Below are 17,100 nucleotides of genomic sequence, written 5' to 3' on the forward strand. Positions count from 1 at the left end.
ACCTTGGCCTAGTGTTATTCAAATTACGCGAGGCAAAATGACATGCGTAGATGTTGACCCTGAATGAGCCATGCGCTCTTTAGCCGTCGATGGATGAGGGCGTAAGCATTTTGTTTTAATAAAAACAAACCCGGAAATCTACTGGTTAACAAAAAAGAAACTAAAATAGAAGAGCGAAAAAGAAAAATGGAGTAATTTTTCGTAACTAACCCCTAGCGCATTTTTTATTCTACTAACTTTTGAAAGAAAGTGAACGTTGGCGTTTTAAGTCACATATACAACAATAAGAAATAAAAGAAAAGAAAAAAAAAATGCGCTCGAAAGAATAAAAAGCAAAGAGAATCCTTCACTTGTTATTAAGATGCCCCCCATTCGACCTTAAAGAGCCGGCACCGCTTGTCAACAAACATCGTTCGCGATTAGCGCGTGCGCACTCGAGTCAGGGTAGGTGCAAACCGGGAAGCGATATGGTGCGCATGCGCGGTGACCTCCAAGTTCTCTCCGCAACAGAATTCTCCGATGTTCGGCTTCGCTACTTTTTCTTGAGTATTTCCCGTTTCTCTTTTGTTTTGATGCAACGTTCTTTTCTTTTGCCCAGGGATAGAAAAAATAGAATGAACTTAAGTTTTCTTTTTCAGAGTAGGAAAGGGGTATGTGCTAAGGACGACGTATTTTTTTGTTGAAGAGCCTTTGCAATGACGTATCAGGATGGAGAGAATTTTTATGGGCTGCTTTTTAGTTTGGGTCCAGTTGTTTCGACAATGAAGGATGAAGGGGGTGGAGGATGGGGTTTTGTTGCACGATTCGAAATGGTGCTTACAAAATGATTATGCTTCGGTAATTTATTATTGGGAATTGCGTGGCTTAAATATGCGGGTTTTCACAGATCACTTTAAAATTTGTCTTTTTTAATGTCAAGAGTTGAAATAGGTGTAACATGCTGAATATTTTTGCGACTAAATAACGGAACTGTCATCGCAGCGCGAATTTGCTTTGCACGTTACCGTTGTTTTGGATCAGTATTTTTTTATTATTATTATCATGTTTTATTCATAATACACTAAACAATTTTGTAATGTAGAATCACCTATTTATTCTGATTCCTGGTAGCTTCATTTGTTGATTTGATATGCAATGCTGTATTCATAAAAATAAAACACTGTGCATTCCTTTAAAGATTCGTTTAGGATATGTATACGAATTAAAACATCCAAGTTTTTGAAAGAAAATGCCTTTCCGAGCTTTATATATATATAAATAGATAGATAGTTATTGTGATAGTATTTTTAACAGTAAAATTATTTATACAGTAGCCATCTTGGTATTTTTTCAAGCTTCCAGTTTAAATCCAATTCTAGTATCACTATTACCATCAATCGGTTTTTGTTTTCTTTTGTACACATTTTTACAAAGAAACATTTGAAAAAGGATTTCCAAACACTCATTCTTATTTCATGGAACAATCATGTGAAGCTTATAAATGGAAATAAAAACGTGTAGCCAAAGGGTTGTACGATGCATTGTATGTAGGTTTAATGGAAAACCTATCACAACCCAATTATGATTCTTGATATATAATTAGTTATATATTGCCAGATGAAATTGTGATAATTGCTATTGTTTAATTCTATGCTTCAGATACTTTCTTGTCCCATTATGAGTTTTTTTACAAAAATATTCAAAAAGTCTTGATATATCATATCAGTGGCTATTCATTATTAAATGAAATAGCAAAAGCTATTAAATGTGCTCATATACTTTGCTTTTTTTACAGCAAATTCAATTTTTAAAAAGTTTTTGCTCATTACAGCTAATTCAATAATACATCTTCAGATTTTTTTTTTTTTTTTTTTAATATTTTTTAAGAATGTCTGAACTTTGTACAAAAGATGATCAAATAAAGGTGCCGATTCAAGTCACCACGATAAGCCACAGAAATAGGTTCTTATAAATATCAAAATAAATGCCCATATTTTAGTATGAAAACTTATGCAATTAAATTAACAATTTATATAATGCTGTAAAACAAACTTAAGCACAAGAAAATGCAAACTACTGTTTTCGCTGTTCATTGTAGAGTATAAAGAAATTTCAGTATTGATTTAGATCTTATTTCAATTAAGTGAAATTTTTAAAAAAATCCTCAAATTATTTGAAGAATGTTGTAACACGAAACTTAACGAAACTTAAAACTGAATTAAAGTAGAATGTAATTGAAAAGTCTGTGCATTATTATGCAATGTAGGCGACGTTGAAATGATTACAAAGAATTGAGAAGGTTTGCTTTATTTTTTTTCCACTAATACAGTACACTCCCAACTATCCGGCCTAATGAGGCGGAAGGACTTGCCGAATGACAAAATAGCCGAATAGGCCGGAGTTCTGTGAACTCATTTCTTTGGATTCAACTCATTTGGAACTCATTTTTCAGAACTTCAATACCAGAAGGCAAGGTTTTTATACCAAAATTCACAAATATAATACGTATTTTTTTCCGCTTCTTATTGAATACTAAGCTCTCCATTTATCTCAAACTAGGTAGAATGTGAACGCGGTCCGATGAATCATAAAAGCAGTTGCCGGTAACGTGTCGAGTTAAAATAGAAGATTCTGTACTGGTAGTTTATATACTGCACTGCACGTTTCAAAATTTATTAGAGAAAAAGTAAATTAAAAGATATTAATTGCACACATTTTAACGTAAATTCTGTAATGCCCAACTTAAATGCCGAAAATACTAACAAAACTTTGATGTAAATCGTAGGCGTACTTCTTAAGAAAATTGGCTCGAGCTGATTTTATTTTTCACTGATAAATGATTACACAGATATGAAAAAGCAACCCTAATATAAGAATTAAAACTCAGTTTTTAGGTCTTTAAAAAATCTTTAATAGCTGACTTAGGATGAAATAAAACTAGGCCGGATAGTACGGAAGCCGAATACTCGGGAGTGTATTGTAATGTTTTTCTTCATTTTGCTATTTGTACATTCTTTCGAATAAAAATAAAAATTGTTTCGGATGACAATTGTTTATATATATATATATATATGAGCAGAAATCTGTTCAGATCATGAAAAGAGACAATCCTGCTCGATTCTGCTGAATTTCAGTTTCTCCGATAATGGATGGCGAGCACAATCAAGATGATTACATTACTGTAGACATTTTGCGCAACACCTTTCTGTGTAATCTGGGAATCCAGCCGACGCTGCTCCTGTTTAGACTTGGCCGAGGAAAAAAACCGGGGAGCGGCGAATTTAAAAAACGAAATACGGTTGTGTATATGAAGTAAATACAACGCGATTTAATCGTACAAAATTGTTACGCGTTGCTGTTGTCTTATCACTTTTTATTTCTGTCTGCAGCAAAAATTCTCAACTATTATTCCGCAACTGCAGACGATTTTTTCTCACTCCCTTCCAACACTTTCTTATCACCAGTCTCTCTAAATGTCTTTCATTTTTACCGCTTTACGATCAGGAATTATATCGAAGACCTTTCGAGAATTTCAATGTTGAAGGCTTTGTTTATTTTGATAAATAAAAATAAACCGTTATACATATTTCATGTATTGGCTGATAAAAAGTAAATAAAGTGAGCTTGGGCAAATCATATCAGTTTGGGCTGAGCCTCAAATTTGTTTTTATTGGCGATTTTATATTCAAGTGAATTTTTCTTGGCTCATTAAACTGCAGGTGGAAAGAAAGAAGAGAAAGTGTTAAAAAAAACTATATAAAAAGTATTCATTATTTGATAGTAAAAAAGAACTTTTTATCATTCTTAAATGAAGATAGTAAAAGTGGCCAGTAGAAAGAAATTGTACATGACTTATTGCCTTGATAGTGTTGAAAATCCAGCCTTGAATTTGAAGCTAAATAAATATTTTGTAGAAATTTTAATTTGTTCCATTTTATGAGCGCACATTCTTCTGGACTTTTCTAAGAGCAAAACTTTGATCCAGATCTCTTTGCTATTATTTTGCATTCCATTTCTATAGCATTTATTGTAGATAAGCACTAAATGTAATATTTTTTTAAAAATTTGTTTTAAAATGGCTTTGAATTTTAAAGCATATTCACTTGCACTTTGAGTTTAAAATATAATCATCTCAATTGTGTTAGGGTTGTAACTCTAAATGCGATAGTGTAAAGCTATATCAGGATCATCATAACTTTTGACGCTGCTATTTTTCCCCCCTATTAAATTAGTTTTGGTTAGTGGAAAATGTCAAGAAAACCTTGATTTAAATGTTTCATCGAAATTTTCTGAAAACAAGTAAAGGTTAAATTTCTCCCTGTTTATTAACTATTAATAAATGCTCTCATTTCATATTTATTTTCTGATCATGAAATCGAGTTTTGTTTCCCCTTTTCAAAAAAGGATCTCTAATGAAAAAAATTAAAGTAAATCACAGCTATAATACTTTGTATGTGATCAAGTACTCAATCAATATGTGTACGTTTTAATGCTACCTACTTTTTAATAATACTTTATCTAACTTGGCAAACAAGTTAACATAATTGGAGAAGAAATTTTGTCTGATTAAACTAACCGGAAAACTATTTTTTTAAAATATGCTTAAATAGACTCATTCGCGGTGAATCAGTTCCAGTGATATAAGAGGCTTACGTTTCTCAGAGAACATGGGAAACGTACCTACTCATGTCATCTAACTGCTGATAGTCTTACGTTGTGATGTCCCTTCATGCTGTGTCGCTTAATTCAAAGTTAAATTGGTGCGGCTCATTTGACCCGTATTATTTGAACGTCAACTGCCTTTATCTTTTTTGTAAATAAGTTTTCTGAAAAAAAAAAATGATTCATTTTCGTTTCTAATCTAGCCAACATACTGGTAATATTTTAGGCAATTTTAGTCTTCATTTCCAAGTCAGTAATTTGTACAATTGAAATCAATTTTGTTTACCCCGTGAACGAAACTAATATTCTTGATCTCGCAGGAAAATGAGAAACAGCTCTGTCACCCTTTTCCTTTGTGCATTGCAGCAAGTGTGTAATTCAGTAGCCTGTTGTTAAAACCGATTTTTTCCTCCTGACCAATTATTTATTACTGCTGTTCTCTTTCTGCTGCTGGATGGATGGCATTCTGGTGTCCTTAACCCTTCTCCGCCAGCGAGGCTTAAGGTTAACAACTCGAGGTCGTTCGTTAAAATTGCCAAACCTCATCTCGGCAAGGCGAGCAGGCAGGAAGGTCAAAACCCTGTTTACCGAACGCTTGCTGCATCATTGTCTTTCTAACAGTATCGATTATGCAATAGTGCAGCATTATGAATTCGCACTACCTTCACGAATGATTCGCTGATTTGAAAAAGATCTTTTGTATTAATAAACAACATCTTCTTCTTAAAAAGACAAAGATCAAAATAATTTTCTTTTGTAAAAGCACCACACTTTAGTTTTTTTTTTTTTTTTTTTTTTCTTTCTGTTTATCTTGAATCATGTAAACGAGCTGTTTCTCCAATCATTTTCCACCGCTGAGGTCGCGTTGCCACATGTCTTGTTATTATGCTAAGCAGAGAAGTATTTTGTAATGCTTAGTGGCAACTGTTTTGAAACTCTCTCGTCAGCGGATGAGTGTTCCAAAAAAGTCGCTTGTTTTGTTCCACGAATGTATATTTCTGTAATGTGTTTTTTAGTTGTGTAATTGTTCTTTATTTATAATAAAAGAGAATCATTGAAATAAAATATGGATTATTATATTCATGCGTGAACTGTTTATGATGGTTGGTGAAAGATGACGCAAAAACTGATTTCTCAATTGCACCAATCTTTAGGATTTGAGGGATTAAAGTAACGATCTTAATACTTCGTTTTCTTAAAAATTTATTAGCTGTATTGATTTTAAAAGAACGTCATAATTAAAATTAATTACAATTTCGTAAAAGCTACACTATGTTTTGAAATGACAATATTATCATTACTGATAGAGAAATATTTTGCATGAATTAAAATTCTATAAACATGTATTTTTTAATGACAATTTTTAAATATCTTCAGTTGAACGTAATTAATTTATTGCGTCTCAAAAATTTCATAAGTAACTAACTTCTTGTTGCAAAATATAATGCATATGAAATACACAAAATTAAAAAATAATTGCTAGGCAAGCAACATAAACAACCTTAAAATGGGATTTGTTATTGAATTAACAATTTCTTTCTCAATCTTTTACTAATTATTCATAAAATCGTTTAATATTTATCTCATTAATTACCTATAATGCTGAATTATTAACAATCTGGAAATATTGATTTGGTTTATTTATATTATTGTCCCATTTTAAAGCAACACTAGGACTATTTTTGGGACGGACCTCGTAATTTTGAACCACCTGAGCTGGCACCCTCCTTCGGAAATACTGAAACTATAGGTCTAAGAAAGTCTGATGAGTTAATGTTTTTGTGCGAAACTTAAATTTCGACATGATCAAAACCTGTTTTTTAGAGAGTTCACTTTTTGGTTTCCCTCTTTGCCTTAGTATCTTTTTTATATTTAAATATATTTGAAATTTGAGACCTTTCAGAAAAAAAATAATAAAAAGAAATTTGTGATTCATTATTATTATTATTGAAAATATAAAATCTAAACTTTCGTAAAATCTAGGCGCAATTTACATACTTGAAAGAATAGATGTTAAATATTACTGCTGGGTTAGCAAAAATCATCTTCATGTACAATATTCCGTTTCTCTTTCTGAGTAAAGGCGAAATAAGGTTAGAGTTATTTAAATATATTCTTCATTTAAAAGCGATAATTTCTGTACTCGGGAGAGAGAGTCCGGATCGAGGGTGAACGTGATGGTGTGATTAGGTGAGGCGTCCTAAAGGGAACTCGACCCAGATAGGGGCGCATTTTGGGTCGGAGAAAGGGGTGACGCTCGCCGTTTTTCCTTCACCGCTCGCTGACCGTCCTCGCCGCATTCCTACCGGAAGAAATGCATTCAGCTGGGAAGAAGGAAAACAACTTGTTGTTCGTTAACTTTTTAACGTGTTATTAAAATATTTTTCGTGTGAATTGTCATTTATGGATGCAGAATATTATGGAAGGAATATCTGGGATGAATTATTCGTGACGAAGGAAGTAAAACTCATTGGAAAAGTCTTTTTTTTTTTCCTCTCTTTTTTTTTAAGCTAGAAAACTAGGTTTTGATGTAATGACAACTTTGAGTATTCTTTAATACAATGAACTCAGTGAAATAACAGCTTTTATAAATTTTATCTCCTTCTTTTGATAGTCATATCTTTTAATTTTCGTTAGCAATTGATCATATTTACCTCCCCCCCTTTTTTTTTTAGTTCTTGGAAACATGATTTTTTTTGTTGTTTTCCTGATTTGGTGTATTTCATTTCGATTTTTATTTTTTTTGAAAATATCTGCTTTTGTTTCTTCATGATACAGACTTTTTCCTCCGACACCCCCTTCCTCCTCGTTTCTTTTATCTCTTAAATCAGGGGTGGGCAGACTTTTCCAGGGCACATGCTATTTCTAATTTTTTTTCAAGATGACGCGGTACCCCCCCCCCCAGAGTGATGGGTGTAGGTGTGGTGAGCTAAAAAAAGTTCTACAATATTTATTCTAACTTAATAATAAATATGGATTATGTACTTACTTACATAACTACAAACATGGTAATAGCCACAAATATTATAATATCAAATGATGCATTTAATATCAAACAGTTCAAAATGCATTAAAAATCAATCATTTTTATCTAAAGTTAGTTCTCGTAGTTATAGTTAGTAGAAGACTTAGTCTTCATACTGTCCGCCAATCTTGAATATCTCGGTATATAATTACTACCTGCTAATCTTGCGCTGGATTCTAAGGGGTCATCTGTGAGACGGGAACGATATGTTGTCCTACTTATATTCATCTTTGAAAATGCAGGTTCTCACAAGTAAATTGACCCTAAGAACGACGTTAAAGAATATGCAACTTTTTTAAAAATAAGTATACTTTACTTCGTCCATTAGATTCAAAAATTTATTCTTAGGCTTTGAACTACGTGACTTTAAAAATTTTCTTATTCTAAAGGAGAAAAACTTCGTTTATCAAGAGATAAAGAGAATATATGATTTATATTATATCGGTGTTCCATAAATATGTTTCTTCTAGTTTGGGCGTCTTAGGCATTAGAAAAGGTGGTCACCCCAAAATGGCTCGGTGGTCCACCGGTCGATCGCGATCGACTTAATGCCCACCCTTTTCTTAAATCCTTTCACACCGATAAATTACCGACTGTAAAATTTTACTTCGTAATGTGTTCGACGGAGTCATTTCTTATTCTTTTCTGTGTTGCAAGCTTTGTGTTTGGTAGATAATATTAAAAACATCTGTATTATTACATTTTTTAAATTTTGTAATTAAAGTCTTTCATTGTGACTGAGCGGAAACTTAAAATTCTTAGGATTCTATGGATCCCCCCCCCCTTCCTTTCAATGGATTTATTAGTCACAAACTGCATTTTTGAAGAAATTCTTGCTCATAGTTTATTCGTTTTCCAAAACTGATGGAAAAAAAATGAGATAATTTGTCATTTGTATTGAAATACATCGCCGATTCAGGAAAACGGGCTCTAATCTTCAATGTGTAAAATTCACCGGTGTCTCTCATCTTTCAACCCCAATTCTTCTGAGATAAATATTCTAAATAAATCGGCACCACTTCTAACTTATCTGTCTCGTGCGCAGTAGCAAATTATTATTTTTCGTTTGCTTGTTTGAGAACCTTAAGGTAAAAGTGTTGATTAAAGTGTTCCAAAATGCGATCTAGCTTTGGAAACGTTCCAGGCTACACTTGTAGCTCTGACATAATTCTAAATTTGACGCGTCAATGCGTGCTCTGAAGTCTATCAAATCGAGCAAAATAAAAAGAGCCCTCGCCGGCCGGCTTGTTTACGCCAAACGATTTGTCGAGGAGGATGTGTCGCAACTCTACTCGGAGCAGTCTGCTTATGCAAAGAGTGGTTTATTGCGTTTATCTTGTTTTGTCAGCGATCTGATTTCCTGCGCTTGGCTCACTGTCGGCCGCTCGCGCATAAATTTCCCAACAAACAATTAAGTAATTTCCTAATACTTCTCTCTCTTCCCTTTTTTTACGAAAGAGAAAGTGAAGAATCGCCGTGCCTCTTTACCCTTTCGAGATAGTCGAAAATCAGATAAATTTAGAGTTGTAAACAAGTAGTATATAAAAATTTTTTTAATTCAAATTCTACTTAGGTCAACAAAGAAATTTTTTATTTTAGTTACTTTTTATTAAATAATTATCAAAAAGTTATTAAGTATCAAAAAATGATTGATTTTTGAAAGAATCGAACTCGCATTCTTCACCTTCACGCGAAAAACTCTGAAATCCTTGCATTTCACCGATTGAGCGACTGCCTGTTGATTTCAATTTTCATTGCAAACTGCTAAAACTCTATTTAAAGTATTAAAAATAAATTAAATTTTTGATATTATAATATTTGAAAAACTGTATTAACATCAAATATCATCCACTACAAGTTTAGAAAAAATGTATTTGAACTTGTGGATGAATAAAAAGTATTTTATTAACGATTGAAAATTTGAACAAGATATATAAATATATATATAGGGGAATGTGAACTAATTGTAGGAATTGAAAAAGAAAACAACGGTAGTGGTCCTCTTAAAACTTTCTAGCACATTCTCTAATAAAAAGGAATTTGTATTTTTAAGCAGAAGTAAGAAGAAGACGATTTCGAAGACAGTGAAGAGACGTTCGATTTTTTTAACTTTGTTTTATTTCCGTCCCGGGAGACATCAGTTTTGGCACAGGAAGAAGCGATGAGCACAACGCGAAATGAGGAAAAGCGGATGAAAATTTTATCCCTGTGAATACAAACTGTGTGATTTTAATAGGGATTTCCATCACGTGTCAATCACAAGTAGGGGAAACAGAGGGATTTTTTAAAAGAATATGCTTAGCTGGACAGTATTTTATTCCTTCACTCGAAGTGTGGGAACCGCCGTCTAAAGCCTTTTCACAGAGCTTTTGTTGCATTCATTAAATAGAAAAAGTGGAATGGAATCAGGAAATAAGAGAATATTTTAGAAAGAAGTTTATATGGCCTGAATTACGATAAAACTTTGGGAATTAATTTGGATTTAAATTAGAGTTTAAAATATCATTATATATATATATATATATATATATCATTATATATATATATATATATATATATATATATATATATATATATATATATATATATATATATATAGTGATGAAGAAGATTCATTTGATTGCACCTGACCCAAAAATCATTTGGCTTTCACTATTTTGAAAGCCGAAAAAAAATTTAGAGGAGACATGTTAAATATTCGAATTTATAAATATCAAATAAAGATGCAATGAATAATAGAAGCTTAATAGTCGAATTAATAATGAAAAATAAATCATTCTCTAATGGTTATAGAATATTATTACTTATACTAGCGTGCAAATATCTGTCGTAATGAAGTGCTTAAAAATCGGTAGATATTCATATCTGCAGAACATTCACCCCGTGCAGAATGTTTTTTATCATTCTTCTCTTGCAGGTGTCCTTGGTAATACATTTTTTAATTGTATTGACAGTCACCACGTGACAATTTATTGGCCAAAGCCACGCGAGTACTCCATTGTGATCGAAATAATCCTTTTATGTCCATCATCCTCCAAACTGCGTGTCAAAATCTATATCTACACTGTAGAAACTGCTGTCGTGCGGGTCGATGTGGAAAGTTAATTTTCCGTGAAGCACTGTCAATTACTTCACCCATTGACACAGCTTGTTGGGTAGATTGACATTTCTCAGTGAAAGAGTTATCATTCTTTTTGCAGCATTTTTTTATCGCCGTAACTCAGTGTTGTATCTAAGTGCAATAGATAGATATTAAGACAAGCTAATGCACAATACATGTGTGGAATTAAATATAGAACAATTAGCATACACGGAATTGAATACAAACTGTGTAATTTGATTGCCTAATATTAATATCCATCTTTTGAAGATATTTTGAAGTTGCTTTGAACCAACTGGGTGTAAGGAAGGGAGGAGGACAGCCGGCCAAATGATTATTCTGAAATCTCTTCCCTTAAACTGCAATGGTACGTCTTTAGTCATTCACCGAATGGAGGAACTATGATATTAAATTCTGTAATTAAGTACAAACAAATATTCATTTTTAAAAAAATTCCGTGGACGCGCAGATGTTCTTTAGTTCTTGCAGAGACTGAAATAACAATACTTCACTAGCATAGGTTGTATCGTGTCGTCAGTACGTCAATCATGGATTTTGCATCTTTGTTGGTATCGAGTACCGAACCCGAGAATTTCTGTCGTTTGCATTATAAGGATACTATTTTAAGTATGGTATACCCCTTCCATCAAATATCTAAATGTAGTGAGAAGACATTATTACATTGTTTTATTTTAATATTTTTTTTATATTTATGTATTTATTTTTATTACGGAGTTTTAAAAAATATCAGTGTATCTTCGCTTTCCCCATTTAAGTAAGAAAAAATATCTGAATTCGAAGTTAGTATAGGAAGGATCACATCCAATTTACTCAAAAGTTGGTTTGCTAGATTTGAAAATTCGATAAATTCCTGAAAAAGATTTTTTTTTTTTTGATGATGAAATGATTTTAGTAAAGCATTTCATTCAAACAGAAACTTACCAGAAAAACTTGCCAACTCAGAGTCAATTCAGTTGGGCTTTAATCTGGATTTCCGATGCATTTACGTTAGTTCGATTTTACAATCGTTTGCTTGTGATTTTTCCTTTGCACCCCCCTCCTCCCAACTATCTATAAACTCAAATGAAATGAAGAAAAAGAACTGCAGAATATATAAAACCTTTCCAATGGAAGGACGACGCAGTGGTTCGTCTCACTCTGCGGTTTTACGACTTCACAAACTTCACTAAAAATCTATCCGCAGTCTTTTATTAGCCGCTTTATTCCTGCCTTTTTATTCCGTGTTTACACTCTTCCGCGTTTTATGCTGCATCTGACACGGACGGCCATCCACGCTTTCGTGGCGCCTCTATTTAGACTACGGCAAAACACCGTACCTCCTGCTTTTTCTCTATTCACTCGAGTGCTGAAGACATTTTCCAAATAACCGAACAGATCTATAAAAAAAAAAAAAAAAGCCTTTTAATGACCGATGCGAATGAATGTGAGTTAAGGGCAAAATGTTTGAGAATAGAAAAATACATTTTTGTTATGAATCACTAGATGAGTTGTTACAAAAGAAAAGAATGAATTAAAAATTCTAATCATTTTATTAGATTCATTTCGCTGTTATTCTTCTGCGGAACGTTTAAGGTTTTTAGACCCATTATAGACGCAGGTAGATGTGATGAGTCAGTTTTTCGATAGGACTTAAGAGATGAGTATATTTTAATGATAATGATGGATTTTTCGAATTTTGAAAGTAATTTTAAAATCATTTTTAGTTATTTGGCAAATGCCCGAAAGAAATATTTTCGCTTATTAATCATTTTAAGATCCTTACCTTTTTTATATTGTGTTATTTTAACTTTTAAATTTTTCGATTTCACTAACGCATCTGGCATTTTATTCATGCATACATATTATGTGGGGATACCGTCATCAATAACTTTTCGATCCCTTTGAGTTTGTGAAACTTTTATTTATATTTCGATCATTGCATTTTTTCAATATTTTTATTACTTTGATTCTCCCTGTACGTGTTTCTGTAAAGGTCACTTTTGAGCAGAGGGGAAGGGCAGGCGTGACCACCGGAAAGAGTCGCCCCACTGACCCACTCCCCCAATGTCACCACAGCCTTCGAACCTTATCTTCCCTCACTGTTTGCTTTGCTAATGGTCCGCTTATCGTCTGTTTATTGGGGACATGCTGCCGGTGTTGAAAGGGCTGCTCCGCGTGCCGAATTTCAATCTCGAGTGGAGTATCAAGATCGAAACTTTTCTCGTGACCCGCTTCGCCCATTTTTCAGTCTTATTTACTTGCAAGACTGACGATCGAAATGGGCTTGAGGGTCCAGTAGCTAGCTGAAGGTCTGAGAATCCTGCGGATGTCCAAACAACGTGGACAGTGTACAGAGGAATGTGTTGTGAAAGATCTTTTCAAGTGAATGGGTCCTCATTTGTAATATTGTACTGAATAATCCCAGTGATCGTGCAGATGGATGTTCATTTCATTCATTTAATTTTATTCTGAGTGTACAAATGCTGCAGAAATAAACACTTTTCCTCTTCGTGAAACTATTACAAATCTTGTACCATTAATGATTAGAATTTCATTTCTTTTCTAAATTTAATCTATCACTCCTCTTATCCGGCAGAAAATTTTATTTTCCTCTTCTTTTGTATCACATTTACGTGCAATGGGAATATTTGTTGCTTTTGAAGAGAACCAATTATTGTGTCCCCACTGGCAATAAAAGAGAAAGAGAGATCTTATTTGAGAATATCCTGAAATGAAAGAAATGTTCTTTTTTTTGTCAAAATTGAATGAAATGAGAAAGGATGTTTAAAATAGAGATTTCTTTAGACTCGCAATTTGATTCTGATGTTGTTTTCTTATATAAATTTGGAAAACTTAAATGGCGTCAATGATGACTTTAACTTCGAAATGGGAATAGCACTATTCGTTTTGAAGATGCTTTATTATCGGTATTATTATCACTGACAGTTACTTGGCACTTGTTACTAATAGCGTTGTAACAAAGGTTTACAGATGTCCCGGACGTCAATCATCAATCTAATGGAACGCCACAAGGATAAAGAACTCTGATGGCATATTTGTCCAATACCTAGCACATAGGTCGTGGTGGCATGATAAGGTCATAGTTGTGGTATTAGAGGGCTCCTGATTTGAAACACGATGCCACCCATCTGCCATGTTCACATACACGAGTTCATGTATGTGTCCATTAAACCTGATGTTAAGTTCGACTGGAGTGATGAGGAACTGTGGAGAAAGGTCATATGACGCCGAGTCCGTCCCAAAATACTTCTCACCGTGCACTAATGTGGAAAGTTAATATAAATAAGCTAAGGCAATTCTCAGGAAGAATCATTAAAATTTATTTCGATAGTTCTTGAAGCCAACAAAAAGCGACAGGATTGCGACTCATTGAAATTTTCTCCTGGCACTCCCGTTTTCGATTTGCATATATTTTATGAATGGAGTATTAGAGTTTTTTTTTTTCCTCTCAACTCACCTTGCTAAATGAGTGCAAATGCAGAAAGCTTTGTATTCACTTTCTTGAGGCGTAACTCGAGTTAACTCCACTGTGGGTTTATGGTGTGCTGTTTTGCTCTCTAAATGAATCCTTCGGAATTTTTGCCTGCTGTGCGCTGAACGCGGAAAGATTCTTATGTAGGGCAACGAGTGCCCAAAGGGGTAGATGCGCGAGGTCGGAAAAATGCCTTTGGCAGTTCTTCCGGGTACAAGTACTTCTTCGAGTTCCTTTTTTGCACCCTTTGGGGATTTCTGGGTGCAGTGCTCTTCTCCCGGTTTTCTCAATGTTCATTTTTTTTTATCAGTACTTTTTTTTAAGCTTCGCTGCTTTCATGCGCTTATCTTCCTCGACTAATGCTTGGATGAAACCTAATTCCACGCGATTGTTGAAACATTCTCTTCGTGCTTGTTTTTTGTAGCATGCTTTTGTTGGCGGTGGCAATGGCTTTGGAAGAAATGATAGGGTGGTGAGAGAAGAAGCTTTAAATGAATGGGTATTAGGGCTTTAGCTATATAAGATTCTTTAAACTAAATTTAGCTTTTTTTTATGAGATTACTATAATAAGTTGGGATATTAGCGCTGAAATATAGGTTAATATCATCAGTTAAGAGTACGGCGACGTAATCATAAAGTATGGAATAAACATTTTTACACCACGGGTAGAAAATAGGAAAATCATTTTTAAAAAATCGGTTGCGTACAGTGAGCTAGATAAATAAAATGTCTTGTGACTCTAAAATTATAAAATTGTGTCAAATATTGGACCCAATCAGTCAAAAGAAAGAGATTCAAACGCATGCGAGATTTTATTCACTGTACAAAGAAATTTAATTTGGAACAAATATATTGTATATGTATATAAATCGTGAGAGGGGAGGGGTGTCTCAGCTTTTCTTTCTCTCTCTCTCATCTTTTAAGGCTTTTTAATGAAAATCACAGGATAATGCAGGTTTTGAAATGCTGTAATAAATTCTGTGAACTTACTTTGATGGGACAAATGAGCATTTCGCAGTTGCAGAATCAGGCGTTTTATCTTAATCGTGAAAAATTGAAGCTTCTTAACTAGACAATTTTTCGGTTTGCAAGTGAATCTGTGTCCACAGTCGAATCCCACTCAAAATACGATAGCATTTAAAGTATTTCGATAAAAAAAACCATGTTGGGAGATAAACTCTCGTTATCAGCTGTCAGTGGTTGTTCGAACCTGCAAAATAAGCGGGGGAAGAAAAATTTCTCGCAAAAAGCATACTTCTTTCCGAAAACAGCAAAATTCGCGAAGACTTAAGATTTTTACTCTGTGGTAGGTAAAATAATTTTTATAATTCTGTTGTTTTATTTTTTGAGGACCTGGAATGATGTTATTGTTTGTATCTAATTACAAAAGTATTAAAGAAGTGAATTTAAAATGATTTAGTTTAATATATTGTCATGCTTTTTATTACATTACTACGATGGAATAACCGATGATTGACACCAACCCGATTTAAATTCGTGGTAAATTTTTACTTTTAAACTTTGGTTAAACGGGTGGTGTTTTTTTTTATTTAGAGATTTTTAATATTTAGAAATTAAATATATACTTTTTAGAAACTATTGTTAAAGAATTAAGTTTGTAGAATCAATTAATTTTGGGTTGAATTATGTGTTTTTTAAAAGAAAAAATAATTAATAATTGGAAAAAAATGTGTGTACTTATTTTATAATTTTTTTTTCAGTGGACGCAAGCGACGGTCAAGTGCGGACGACGGCGTCATGGACGATTGTATGGCAGCCATGGTGCTCATGAGTCTTTCCTGTAGTCCGAAATCACCTTGCTTGCCCATCAATGGTCAGTTGCTTCGCCCATTTATTTATGTGTCGATTTCCTTATTTTACCATTTTAACTCATACATAAATACCGATCGCATTGATTTTATTTTTTACACGAAGAGCCACTAATGTATTTTCCCTATGTTTTACAGTACTTTTTAAAACTGTATAATGTCGGAAACAGTAGAAAATATCTCATAATTTAATGGTTAAAATAAGTAAAAAAATTCGTAGTTTAATATATTGATAAATTTTTTTTTGTAATGAAAATTTTTCGTGCGAGATGAAATTATAACTAATATCCAAATTTTACCATTGATCCTGGAATTTTCCAAAGAATATGTACTCACGTAGTCAAAAATTATTGGCGAACTTGGTGAAGGAGAGTATTGCTTGTTTTTTTTTACTACGTTGTTTAATCCTCTGTTCTCAGTATCGATTATTATCGAACAAGCTGCATCAGATAATGGAACAATTTTAGCCGCAATCTGGAATATTTTTAAAGCATGTTAAAATAAATAATATTTCTCGAATCGTATTTCTGAATTTCCAAATACAGTTGACTGAACTGCCCTAAAACTCTCGCTTTAAATTTAAAAAAAAAAAAACATTTCCTGGAATAATGATGGGTGCACCTATAATCGAGTAGAGGGATTTATTAGGAAAACCATCAAAATTCTGCCTTGGAAAAATAATATATTTAAATTTAGAATCCTTCTCATTTAGTACTATTTGAAAGCCAAGTTATTCTTCCTGTCCTTATCATAAATGATCTGGATCAGAGCTCTTCAGGGATATATTGGAAATGAAAAAGCAGATATATTAGCCAAGGAAGCTTTCACTTAGAAACCCAAGAAATATTTTTGCGTGACTCCAAACTCCAACTCTGAAATGAAACTAAAAAAAAAAAACTAATAACTAAATATTGGCAGGTGTAATGGAATCATTCCATGAAGGGGAGAACTATCGATCAACATTTTAAAAACGTTTCAGTTAATCGAATCGAAGGTGATTTTTATCTTAACC

General features: G+C 33.2%; 1 protein-coding gene across 1 annotated transcript in view; it reads left to right on the forward strand.

Moving 5' to 3' along the window:
• Positions 1–17,100, forward strand: part of LOC129971546 (zinc finger protein 395-like) — a 125,111-nt gene that overhangs the window by 21,279 nt on the left and 86,732 nt on the right. The window contains exon 2 of the mRNA XM_056085416.1: positions 15,981–16,093. Coding sequence (XP_055941391.1) covers positions 15,981–16,093 — 113 coding nt within the window. The remainder of the gene's footprint in view (positions 1–15,980; positions 16,094–17,100) is intronic.

The sequence above is a fragment of the Argiope bruennichi genome, chromosome 6 (assembly GCF_947563725.1).
Source record: "Argiope bruennichi chromosome 6, qqArgBrue1.1, whole genome shotgun sequence".
Lineage (NCBI taxonomy): Eukaryota > Metazoa > Arthropoda > Arachnida > Araneae > Araneidae > Argiope > Argiope bruennichi.